Source organism: Pogoniulus pusillus, chromosome 7 (assembly GCF_015220805.1).
Source record: "Pogoniulus pusillus isolate bPogPus1 chromosome 7, bPogPus1.pri, whole genome shotgun sequence".
Lineage (NCBI taxonomy): Eukaryota > Metazoa > Chordata > Aves > Piciformes > Lybiidae > Pogoniulus > Pogoniulus pusillus.
In genome coordinates, this window is record NC_087270.1 from 37621324 (window position 1) to 37633876 (window position 12553).

Below are 12553 nucleotides of genomic sequence, written 5' to 3' on the forward strand. Positions count from 1 at the left end.
GCTCTGGCCTGAAGCAAGTAGGGGGTTGCTGTAGGTGTTGTGAAGGTCTGGCCGGGTGGAGATTCTGCCATGGGACCCAGGGGTGGCCCAGGAGGCCCTTGGAGGAAGAGGGAGACCATAGTGGGAGAAAGGCTTGCTAGGAGCCTGTCCAGGTCTTGGCAGAGGGCAGCAGCAGCCCAACATGAAAGCCTCATTAGGAAGAAGTCTTTGCAAGGAACCCACTCAGATGTCCCCAAGCCCTGTGGGACCCCTGCCCCATGTCTCTGAACTGGGACCACATCTCCAAAGCAGAAATCAGGAGACAAAGCACAGTACCCTGAGACCCAGCCAGAATAGAATCAAAGAATCAGTCAGGGTTGGAAGGGACCACAAGGAGCAGCCAGTTCCAACCCCCCTGCCATGCCCAGGGACACCCTACCCTAGAGCAGGCTGCACACAGCCTCACACAGCCTGGACTGAAACACCTCCAGCCATGGGGCCTCAACCACCTCCCTGGGCAACCCAGTCCAGCCTCTCACCACTCTCCTGCTCAACAACTTCCTCCTCACCTCCACTCTCAATCTCCCCACCTCCAGCTCTGCTCCATTCCCCCCTGACAGCCTCAAAAGTCCCTCCCCAGCTTTTTTGTAGCTCCCTTCAGACCCTGGAAGGCCACAAGAAGGTCACCAGGGAGCCTCCTCTTCTGCAGCCTGCCCAGCCCCAACTCTTTCAGTCTGTGCTCACAGCAGAGCTGCTGCAGCCTCTCAGCATCCTCCTGGCCCTGCTCTGGACATTCTCCAGCATCTCCACAGCCCTCTTGGAATAGAGGCTCCAGAACTGGATGCAGTACTGCAGGTGGGGTCTCAGCAGAGCACAGCAGAGGGGGAGAATCCCCTCCCTGGCCCTGCTGGCCACACTTCTGCTGCTGCAGCCCAGGCTCTGCTTGGCTTTCTGGGCTGCAAGTGCACACTGCTGGCTCCTGCTGAGCTTCTCCTCCAACAGCACCCCCAAGTCCCTCTCCTCAGGGCTGCTCTCCAGCCACTCACTGCCCAGCCTGCATTTCTGCTTGGCATTGCCTCCACCCAGCTGCAGGACCTTGCACTTGGTCTTGTTGAGCCTCATGAGGTTAAATCTCAGGCCCCAGACTGCAGCACACTGCAGGGGCTAGATCCAGGACTCTGAAGCCATGTGTCCATGTCCATGACCCAGACCCAGGGGCCTGACTCAGGACCTCAGACCCATCTCCCACATACCTTACCCAGATCCATGGGTCCAAAGCATGATCCATCTTCTCATGTCCCTACCCCAGACTCAAATACTCAAGCTCCCAGTCCTGTCTCCAGCCCCTCCTGGAGCCAACCTCCTGAGCCCCCATGTCCTTGGACCTTGGATTGACAGGACAAGCAGCAATGGGTGTAAGCTGCAGCACAGGAGGTTCCAGCTCAACACAAGGGGGAACTTCTTGACTGTAAGGGTCCCAGAGCACTGGCACAGGCTGCCCAGAGAGGCTGTGGAGTCTCCTTCTCTGGGCACTTTCCAGGCCTGTCTGGATGTGTTCCTGTGTGACCTGTGCCAGATTGTGTGGTCCTGCTGTGGCAGGGGGGTTGGACTGGATGATCTGCTCGGGTCCCTTCCAACCCCTAACGCCCTGTGAGCCTGTGCATATGTCCAAAGAAGGACACTAAAGCTGATGAAGGGTCTAGAGCACAAGCCTTGTGAGAAGCAGCTGAGGGAACAGGAGTTGTTTTGGGGCTCCTGTGCCCCATCTCCTCCAGCCCAGGACGTCCCTCCCCAGCCCCCAGGCTGCCCAAGCGCAGCTGAGCCAGGCTGGCAGGGCCGTGCGCGGCGTCGGTCAGACATTTGGTACTCATTAGGGCTGGAGGGAAGGAGGGCGGGGAGCAGCCTTTCTTCTCCAGCACATTTCCCAGCGCCTCGCCTTTAGGTGGCCAGCGGCCAAGCTTCCAACCCCGGGCAGGCTGTGCCAGCCCCCCTGTCCCGCTCGCCCACCCCGGCTGGGCAGCGGCCATGGGTGAGAGGGCAGTGCCGGGGATGCTTCACCGCCCTGGCTGCTTCTGAAGGCTCCTCAGGAAGTTTTGGGAGCGGGGGGCCGGCGGCGGGGAGCAGCCTCGGCCATGCTGGCCGCTTGCTGAGGCTGCAGCGGGAAGAGCCGCGGCGGGGCGGATGCGGGAACCGGGGCGCTGAGGCCGGGACGGGGCAGGGTCGCGCCCGCTGCCCCCCGCCAGCTCGGGGGCTATGAGAGGTGAGTGGGGGGGGAGGGCAGCTGGAGCCGTGGAGAGAAGAGCGGGGCCGGTGGCATGGGGGAGAAGAGAGGACGACCGTGCTGGAGTGGGGGGCAGAGCTGGGGGGCAGCCGGCAACCCCCCGAATGCCACCGCATCCCTGCACCCCGCGGGCAGCATCACCTCGTACCCGGGGGCAGAGTCGGCTTCGGCCACGAGCCCCAGATGGGTGGCGGGGGGAGGGAGGGGGCAGGAGGGATTGGGGTGGGGTCCGGTGCTCCCAGCTTGCTCAGAGCCCACCACTTGTTGATCTCCTGGGGCAGAAAAGCGAACTGTGGGGCACAAGAAGCGAAGGGCTGTGGCAGGGAGGACTAAAGGAGTCGCAGCTGCCTCCATCCCTCGCCCGCAGCCCCTCTCCTGTCCCCATGTGTCGTCCTCCCCCTCTTTTCTGGGGGGAGCCCGGGTGGTATAAAGCAAGGGATGTGGGTTGTGTGGTCATTCCGGAGCGACTCCAGGTGGAAAATCTTCTGCTGGTGAGAAAGTCAGGAATGCCCGAGGCAGAGGGTGGTGTTGGGGGGGGGCTGTGGGGCATGGCACAGCTCCCGGGGAGCTCTGTGGAGCCAGGGGGGGAGCCCTCATCCACCTATCTCAAGGTTCTTCTGGGTCGGGTCCTGGTGCTGAACTCATTCTCTGTGCTGGGGCCGTTGGTGGGATCCTTTCCACCCTGCCAGGAGCATCCCAAATTCCCTCCCCCCTCCCCCTGCCCAAATGGGGGTCCCAGGATGGGGTGGCATTAGGGGCAGTGACTCCACAAAGCCCCTCAGGGCTGGAAGGCAGGAGCTGTCAGCTTCTCTACCACCTGCCTTTTGGCCAACTATCCCCAAATTTACCCACGGTTGTGGTCTTGGATTGGAAAGGTCCCAGCCGAGCCCTGCAGAAGCAGGCAGTGCTGCAGGTCCACGGCCTCACAGGCTGGTGCCACTGGGCTTGGGCAAGCTGAGGGTGACAGTGGTGGCTGCCATGTGGCTTTCTGTCTTTTCTGTGGCGGTGGCAGGTGACACTGTGTGTCCTTGGTGCCCCTGGGGCCAATGTCGTCCTTGGGGCTGGGAGCAGGAAAGGGCAGGCAGCTCAGGTCCCTGCTGTGTTGGCTTTCAGCAGAGGAGCCAGCAGGAGGAGAGGAAGAGGAGATGCCGACCTTCAGCTATCGACCCAGTGGTAAGGACATCCCTGTGGGGTGGGCTGGGGTTGTGGCAGGGCCTGATCCTTCCCTCTCTGCGCTCAGGCAGGGCACGGACCAACTGCAGCCGCTGCCAGAAGAACATCTCTCTCCAGACAGCTGTTAAAGTCCTCTACATCTTCTCTGCCCTCCTCATCGTGGCTGTGACCGTGCTGGCTGCCTTGGGTGAGCACGGGCAGGGTTGGAAAGTTCAGCACCTGCCCTCCTGGAGGACACTGGGGCTCCCCAAAAGCACCTTCAGCACCCAGGCATGGAGACGAGCATCCATCTCCCCCCCCGACCAGCTCCTGGGATGCATGTGGGACCCTGTGTCTGATGCCACCTTGCTGGGGGATAGCTTTACCCCCTCAGAAACCACCTCAGAGCCCAGAGGTTGCCACCCTGTTACCTCCAAGGGCAGGAAATAGCCTCCCAGGCTCAGGTGATGGCCTGATGGTAGATGCTCCCCAGGGCTGGCCCCTGGAGGTGCTAGCAGACCATAACCAAGGCCTGAGCCTGAAAGCCCCCAGAGATACCCACCCCGTGGAGCCACCCAGCCTGTCCACCTTCCTTACCAGGGGATGAGCCCAGAGGGGAAGTGTGGAGGACAGTCATGTCTTGGCACCTGCCATCTTCCCTGACCTCCACCTTTCCTCCACAGTGTTCAAGAAGGTTGACTCCATCTCCAACAACATCAGCTCGGCCCAAACCTATTACGAGAAGAAGATCATATCCATCCAAGAGGATCTTCAAGGGTTGGGTGAGCGTTTTGTGCCTGTACCTGGGGATCCCCCTTGGAGCTCAGCTGCTTGGTGCTGAAGCGTCCCCACTTTTGAGGTCCTGGAGCTCCCACGCAGCCACTTATCTCCCAGGATTTGGGGTGGGGTAGGGATGACTGCATGATGACTTGGGATGACCCTAAGGGTGGGGTTGGTGTGTTTGGTGGTGTCTGGCTTTTTGGAGAGCTTGCTGCACAGAGGTTGTAGGAGCAGGATGAGGGCAGGAGGTGCTGCAGGCTGGTGGCATCAGGGTCATGCCAGCCACAGCTCTGTGGTGCCCATCTCCAGGGTCTGCAAGGACAGGCTATGGTGAGGCTCCTTTCTCCAGTCTGCAGGAGGGTCACCAGGCCCACTGAGGGACAGTGAGACAGCAGCCCCCCTCTGCCCTTCCTCCAGATGAGAAGACCTCAGGGAACTGCTCCCTCTGCCATGAGACGGGACAGCTGGGCCAGGAGATCACCAAGCTGCAGGGTGAGCTGGAGGAGATCCAGAAGATGCTTTTGGTCCAAGAAATCCTGCTCGATCGGACCTCCCAGACCCACAGCCAGCTCTCCTCCACCAGCAACAAGATCACCAGAGAGGTGGACAGTTGCTCCTCCTCCATCCGGCAGGTCAACGAAAGCTTGGGCCAGTTCTTGGCCCAGGTCGGGGGCTGGCAGGTGGTCACCTCCCAGCTGGACAACTCCCTCAAGGGCTTGGCCCAGGAGCGCTACGACGTGCGAGCGGCCGTGCAGCAGATGAACTTCACCCTGGGGCAAACCTCCGACTGGATCCAGGTCATCCAGAGGAAGGCGGAGGAGGAGACGCTGACGCTGCAGAAGTTGGTGACCGAGTGGCAGAACTACACCCGCCTCTTCGGCGGGCTGAGGGCCACCTCCGCCAAGACCGGCGAGCTGCTGAAGAGCATCCAAGGCAGCGCGGGCGCGGCGGCCCGGCAGGTCAGCCAGAACTCGGAGAGCATGCACGACCTGGTGCTGCAGGTGATGGGGCTGCAGCTGCAGCTGGACAACGTCTCCTCCTTTCTGGACGACCACGAGGAGAACGTGAACGACCTGCGCTACCACCGCGGCTACGCGGAGAACCGCACGGCCGAGCGCTTCCAGAGCCTGGAGGGCCGCATGAGCTCGCACGAGGTGGAGATCGGCACCATCTTCGCCAACATCAACGCCACCGACAGCCACGTCCACAGCATGCTGCGCTACCTGGACGACGTGCGGCTCTCCTGCACCCTGGGCTTCCACGCGCACGCCGAGGAGCTCTACTACTTGAACAAGTCCCTCAGCTTGGTGCAGGGCACCACCGACCTGCTGCGGGAGAGTTACAGCCTGCTCAGCGCCCGGCTGGACTTCGACGTCCGGAACCTTTCCATGGTCATGGAGGAGATGAAGGTGGTGGATGTCCAGCACGGGAAGATGCTGAAGAACATCACCGTCTTACGAGGTGAGGTGAAGCCTGGTGGGCACAGCTTAAGTCTTGCTTGGGCATGGCTTGGGGCCAGGCACGTCAGGAAGGCAGTCTGGGGGCTGCTTAATTCCATGCCCTAGTAGGAGGTGTCCTTGCCTATGGTGGGGAATTGGAGCTGGATGATCCTTGAGGTCCCTTCAACCTGGACCATTCTATTCTATGAGTCTATGGTTAGATCTGGTAAGACCATTCTATGGTCTTGTGAGGTGAGCCTGGTGGGCACAGCTTAAGTCTTGCCTGGGGATGGGTTGGGGCCAGGCACGTTGGGAAGGCAGTCTGGGGGCTGCTTAATTCCATGCCCTAGCAGGAGGTGTCCTTGCCTATGGTGGGGAGTTGGAGCTGGATGATCCTTGAGGTCCCTTCCAACCTGGACCATTCTGTGATTCTATTCTATGATTCTATGGTTAGATCTGGTAAGACCATTCTATGGTCTTATGAGGTGAGGTGAAGCCTGGTGGGCACAGCTTAAGTCTTGCCTGGGCATGGCTTGGGGCCAGGCATGTCAGGAAGGCAGTCTGGGGGCTGCTTAATTCCATGCCCTAGTAGGAGGTGTCCTTGGCTATGGTGGGGAGTTGGAGCTGGATGATCCTTGAGGTCCCTTCCAACCTGGACCATTCTATGATTGTATTCTATGATTCTATGGTTAGACCTGGTAAGACCATTCTATGGTCTTATGAGATGAGCCTGGTGGGCACAGCTTAAGTCTTGCCTGGGCAAGGGTTTGGGCCAGGCACATCGGGAAGGCAGTCTGGGGGATGCTTAATTCCATGCCCTAGTAGGAGGTGTCCTTGCCTATAGTGGGGGAGTTGGAGCTGGATGATCCTTGAGGTCCCTTCCAACCTGGACCATTCTATTCTATGATTCTATGGTTAGACCTGGTAAGACCATTCTATGGTCTTATGAGGTGAGCCTGGTGGGCACAGCTTAAGTCTTGCCTGGTGATGGGTTGGGGCCAGGCACGTTGGGAAGGCAGTCTGGGGGCTGTTTAATTCCATGCTCTAGTAGGGGGTGTCCTTGGCTACGGTGGGGGTTTGGAGCTGGATGATCCTTGAGGTCACTTCAACCTGGACCATTCTATTTTATGATTCTATGGTTAGACCTGGTAAGACCATTCTATGGTCTTATGAGGTGAGGTGAAGCCTGGTGGGCACAGCTGAAGTCTTGCCTGGTGATGGGTTGGGGCCAGGTACGTCGGGAAGGCAGTCTGGGGGATGCTTAATTCCATGCCCTAGTAGGAGGTGTCCTTGCCCATGGTGGGGAGTTGGAGCTGGATGATCCTTGAGGTCCCTTCAACCTGGACCATTCTATGATTCGATTCTATGATTCTATGGTTAGACCTGGTAAGACCATTCTATGGTCTTATGAGGTGAGGTGAGCCTGGTGGGCACAGCTTAAGTCTTGCCTGGGCATGGGTTAGGGCCAGGCACGTCGGGAAGGCAGTCTGGGGGTTGTTTAATTCCATACTCTAGTAGGGGGTGTCCTTGGCTACAGCGGGGGGTTGGAGCTGGATGATCCTTGAGGTCCTGGACCATTCTATGACTCTATTCTATGATTCTATGGTTAGATCTGGGCTTCTTGGGTGTGTCCTGCACTGTGAAGGAACCCAAACCATGAGTGCTGAGGCCAGCATGGTGTTGGCATGCACAGGAAGGCATCCATCTGTCCATGGATGTAGAGGTGCCCTGGGGATGGAGCTGCATGGACTCAGCATGAAGAGCTATCCCTGTGTGTGGGGACAGGCCCATTGGCAAGGTGACCCTTGTCCTTTGTTTGTCACTGATGCTAATGGCCCCTCTTGCTGGTCCTAGCAGAAGAGGGTATGGCTGACCCTTAACTAGAGGCCACAAAGCTTCTCCTCGTGGCTTTAGTGGCTTGAGGACATCTCCATCCACCCTGGGCAGCACCGAGGCTGTTCCAGCTCCACAGAGCTTCCCATGGACCACAAAGTGTGGAGCCTCTTGGTAACCACATTTGCTTGGGCTCAGCTGATCCTTCTCTCAGCAAGGTCTGCAGGGCTGGGATGTCTCCCTCTCTCCTCGTTGTGGTGCCCTGACCCTGACATGGTCTCTGCATTCCATTGACCCCCTCCTCTCTCCCCTAGGTGTTCCAGGTCTCCCAGGCCCCCGTGGCATCAAGGGCGATGTGGGCATCAAAGGCCCTCCAGGACTCGAAGGAGAGAAGGGCGACATGGGCAGCCTGGGCTCACCAGGACCCCAGGGACCACCTGGCCCCCCAGGATACCCTGGTCCCCAGGGTGAGAGGGGGCCCCTGGGCTTGAAAGGCTTCCCTGGTCTCAAGGGTGCCAAGGGCAGCTATGGGCAATCTGGCTCCCAGGGACAGGCAGGACCCAAGGGAGACTCTGGTGCTCCAGGGCCAGCAGGAGGACCTGGGCCATTGGGACCCCCTGGCCCACAGGGCGAGCCAGGACTCCCTGGGAGCCCGGGGGCTGCAGGCCAGGCTGGCCCCATGGGGCCCAAGGGAGACCCTGGTTTACGAGGCCCCCCAGGGCTACCAGGTCCCCCTGGCCCCCCAGGACAGTAACCCAGACTGCTGCCAGGCTATCAGGGCAGTGGGTTCAAACTGGGGTCCCCACTGCTACTCCTCCAGACCCCTCCACTGCATCCCCTGCAGGGGTGTGAGGCTGAGCCTTGCAGGAGGGGGGGGCAGAGGGGTTCCCTTGTGTGTGTTTTGCCCCCGCCCTAGTGCAAGGGTTTGGGGCTGGTCCCCAGCTCTCAGGGATGCTGCCAGCTCCAGGGTGGGGAGTCCCTGTGGGATGGGGTGCAGCTGGTTTGTGCCCTTGCCCCCCCCTCTGGCCCCACTTCGTGTCTGTCCCCCCCAACCCTGCACTGTCCCCCACCATGTACTCTTGGCACAATAAAGCTCTGTGGGAACAGGCAGCTCCTGAACTTGGGGATGCTGGGGTGGCAGCACAGGGGTGCACCAGAGGAGGAGCCACAGCCAGTGGTGGGGTGCACACTTGCAGATGGCACCAAGCTGAGTGGTGTGGTTGGCATGCCTGAGGGACAGGATCCATCCAGGTGGACCTGGACAAGCTGGAGAAGTGGGACCATGTGAAGCTCCTGAGGTTCAAGAAGGCCCAGTGCAGGGTCCTGTACCTGGATTGGGGCAACCCCCAGTGTCAGAGCAGGCTGAGGGTTGAAGGGATAGAGAGCAGTCCTGTGGAGAGGGACTTGGGGGTGCTGGTGGGTGCAAAGCTGGACAGGAGCTGGCAATGTGTGCTCACAGCACAGAAGCCAACTGCATCCTGGGCTGCATTCAAAGCAGGGTGGTCAGCAGGTCGAGGGAGGGGATTCTGCCCCTCTGCTGTGGTGCATCCAGTTTTGGGGTCCTCAGCACAGGAGAGATCTGCCCCTATTGGAGCAGGGTCAGAGGAAGAGGCCACAATGATGATATGATCTCACTGCTGGCTACAACTCCCTGAAGGGAGGCTGTAGCCAGGTGGGGTTGGTCTCTTCTGCCAGGCAAGCAGCAAGAGAAGAAGGGGACAGAGTGTCAAGTAGTGCCAGGGGAGGTCTAGGTTGGATGTTGTTAGGAAGTTGTTGTCAGAGAGAGTGATTGGCATTGGAATGGGCTGCCCAGGGAGGTGGTGGAGTCTCTGTGCCTGGAGGTGTTGAAGCCAAGCCTGGCTGAGGCACTTAGTGCCATGGTCTGGTTGTTTGGCCAGGGCTGGGTGCTAGGTTGGAGTGGCTGAGCTTGGAGTCTCTTCCAGCCTGGTTGATTCTGTGAAAGCCCTCTGCTGTGAGGACAGGCTAAGAGAGGTGGGATTGTTCAGCCTGGAGAAGAGAAAGCTCCAGGGAGACCTGATTGCACTCCTTTGGTACTGAAGTGGACCCCAGAAGAAAGCTGGAGAGGGACTTTTGGTGAGGGTATGGAATGATGGGGCGAAGAGTGACAGCTTTAAAGAGGGGAAGTTGAGATTAGATGCAAGGGAGAATTTCTTCACTATGAAGGTAGTGAGATACTGGCCCAGGCTGACCAGAGAGGTGGTAAATGCCCACCCCTGGCAACCATCCAGGCCAGGTTGGATGGGGCTGTGAGCAATCAGCTCTATTTGAAAGTGGCCCTGCTGGATGCAGAGGAGTTGGACTTGATGGCTTTGAAAGGTCCCTTCCTACCCCAGTACTCTCTCAGACAGGCCAACAGGGTTAAAAGGATGGTGCCACCTCCTCCATGAGCCAAAGCTGCTGTGACCAAGGTCTGCCATGCTGGGACCTCACCAGAGCATCCCCTGCAGGGGGGGTTGGTCTCTTCTGCCAGGCAAGCAGCAAGAGAAGAAGGGGACAGAGTCTCAAGTTGTGCCAGGGGAGGTCTAGGCTGGGTGGTAGGAGGAAGTTGTTGCCAGAGAGAGTGACTGTGGTGTCAAGACCACGGTGGCTGTGGGCACAGCAGCCAGCCCCACTATCTCCATCCTCTCCGTCTGGAGAGTGCCCCAGCTCCGGGAGACCTGTGCCCTGCCCCGGGCTGGGGATCCACCCAGCCTGGTGGTTTATTGCTGTTGGCAAAGCAGTTTCCTGTTTTCATCCCCAAAGCAGCCCCGGGGCTGGTTGTTAACATGATCCACCACGGCCTCAGCCCTGCCTGGAGGCTGCAGGGGCAGCGCTGAGGGTGGGGGCCTCTGAGAAGGGGGTGTTGGGAGGAACCGAGACCTGGCAACTCATTACACAGATGAGGCACAGGCTGCCCAGACAGGGCTGGCTTCATCCTGCTGTGGTATGGGGTGGGGTGGGCAGGAGAAAGCCCTGAGCCCCACTGGGGGGACTCCTGGGAGGGTACCTCAGTCCTGAGGTGGTGGCAAGAGACAGGATGCAAACGTTGCTGGGATGTGAGACGTGGGCACCCTGCCAGCCTGTGTGGTGCCAGAATGGAGGACATGGGCACCCTGAAACCTGCCTGGTGCCAGAGCAGGCAAGGTGGGCACCCTGAAATCTGCCTGACGCCAGAGCAGAGAAGGTGGGCACCCTGTGAGCCTGCCTGATGCCAGGGCAGAGAAGGTTGGCACCCTGAAACCTGCCTGATGCCAGGGCAGGGAAGGTTGGCACCCTGAAACCTGCCTGATGCCAGAGCAGGGAAGGTGGGCACCCTGAAACCTGCCTGATGCCAGGGCAGGGAAGGTTGGCACCCTGAAACCTGCCTGATGCCAGGGCAGAGAAGGTGGGCACCCTGCAAACCTGCCTGATACCAGAGCAGGGAAGGTGGGTACCCTGTGAGCCTGTCTGATGCCAGAGCAGGGAAGGTAGGCACCCTGTGAGCCTGTCTGGTGCCAGAATGGAGGACATGGGCACCCTGAAACCTGCCTGATGCCAGAGCAGGGAAGGTGGGCACCCTGCCAGCCTGTCTGGTGCCAGAATGGAGGACATGGGCACCCTGAAACCTGCCTGATGCCAGAGCAGGGAAGGTGAGCATCCTGCGGGCCTGTCTGGTGCCAGAATGGAGGACATGGGCACCCTGAAACCTGCCTGGTGCCAGAGCAGGGAAGTTTGGCACCCTGAAACCTGCCTGATACCAGAGCAGAGAAGGTGGGCACCCTGTGAGCCTGCCTGATGCCAGGGCAGGAAAGGTGGGCACCCTTCCAGCCTGTCTGGTGCCAGAATGGAGGACATGGGCACCCTGAAACCTGCCTGATGCCAGGGCAGGGAAGGTTGGCACCCTGAAATCTGCCTGACGCCAGGGCAGAGAAGGTTGGCACCCTGCAAACCTGCCTGATACCAGAGCAGGGAAGGTGGGCACCCTGTGAGCCTGTCTGATGCCAGAGCAGGGAAGGTAGGCACCCTGCCAGCCTGTCTGGTGCCAGAATGGAGGACATGGGCACCCTGCAAACATGTCTGATGCCAGAGCAGGGAAGGTGGGCATCCTGTGGGCCTGTCTGGTGCCAGAATGGAGGACATGGGCACCCTGAAACCTGACTGATGCCAGAGCAGGAAGATGGGCACCCTGCAAACCTGTCTGATGCCAGAGCAGAGAAGGTGGGCATCCTGTGGGCCTGTCTGGTGCCAGAATGGAGAACATGGGCACCCTGCAAACCTGCCTGATGCCAGAGCAGGGAAGGTTGGCACCCTGCAAGTCTGCCTGGTGCTGGAGTGGGAAAATCACACCTTGCAAACCTACCTGGGTCATGAGCACCCTGCAAAGGAGAGCAGCCACGGGTGTTGCCCAGGGTGTGTGTGCCACAAGCGGGTGCTGCCTCTGGCCCACCAACCTGCAGCACCCAGCAGATACCCTGCCTCAGTTTCCCCCAGGTAGGAGCCAGCCACACTCCAACCCCCTGCCCTTGACCCCCTCAGCCCTTCCCAAAGCCCTGTGTCTGCAGAAAGCTGGTGCCCACCTGGCCGGGAAGCACATCAGAGCAGCAGCAGCTGTGCCAGTGTTTGCAGCTGGGCAGCTGCCTCCTCCCTGGGGCCTGCCAAAAATGTGCAAGGGTAGGACTTCTGCTGCCCTGCCCCTTCCACAGCTGAACTTTCCGAGGGGTGGTGAGTCTGGGCTGGATTTCAGAGCTGCGAGGAGGATTAACAAACAAACGAGGAGCAGAGGAGGGGGAAGGGTTGGGTGGCTAAGTGCTGACCTCGCCTTCCAGGGGCTTATTCTTGGCAGCTGCCCGTTGATGAGGTGGGCATGGAAGGGAGCAGGGTAGCTTCCCACCATCCCTGCCTTGTGGGGAAGGGTGGAGTGGATCCAGCACCTCCTGCCCCAGGCAGTGTTGGACAGAGTGCCCAGGGGGATGGGACCTGTGGGCAGCCAGGAAGAAAGTGCTTGAGGGGGTTGACAGTGATGGATGTTAGGAACAAAGTCTTTACCGTGATGGCAGTGGAACACTGGAACAGGTTGCCCAGGGAGGTGGTTGAGGCCCCATCCCTGGAG

At 59.9% G+C, this 12553-nt stretch overlaps 1 protein-coding gene across 2 annotated transcripts; it reads left to right on the forward strand.

The window, feature by feature from the left end:
• Nucleotides 1–1924: 1924 nt before the first annotated feature.
• On the forward strand, nt 1925–8574 carry SCARA3 (scavenger receptor class A member 3). 2 transcript variants are annotated; one of them, XM_064146806.1, is made up of 6 exons: nt 1925–2239; nt 3374–3433; nt 3501–3620; nt 4096–4194; nt 4610–5653; nt 7779–8574. In XM_064146806.1, exons 1-6 carry the CDS (start codon nt 2233–2235, stop codon nt 8216–8218), a joined length of 1770 nt encoding a protein of 589 aa, XP_064002876.1. In that variant the 5' UTR covers nt 1925–2232; the 3' UTR covers nt 8219–8574. The 2 variants fall into 2 exon arrangements, with proteins under 2 accessions (XP_064002876.1, XP_064002875.1); XM_064146805.1 differs by having other exon boundaries at nt 3377–3433.
• The last annotated feature ends 3979 nt before the right edge of the window (nt 8575–12553 follow it).

Bases quoted from the DNA above. Each gene is read 5' to 3' on its own strand.
- SCARA3 (XM_064146806.1), top strand. The intron at 3,434-3,500 runs GTAAGGACATCC...CTCTGCGCTCAG, and splicing joins CTTCAGCTATCGACCCAGTG to GCAGGGCACGGACCAACTGC. The intron at 5,654-7,778 runs GTGAGGTGAAGC...TCTCTCCCCTAG, and splicing joins GAACATCACCGTCTTACGAG to GTGTTCCAGGTCTCCCAGGC.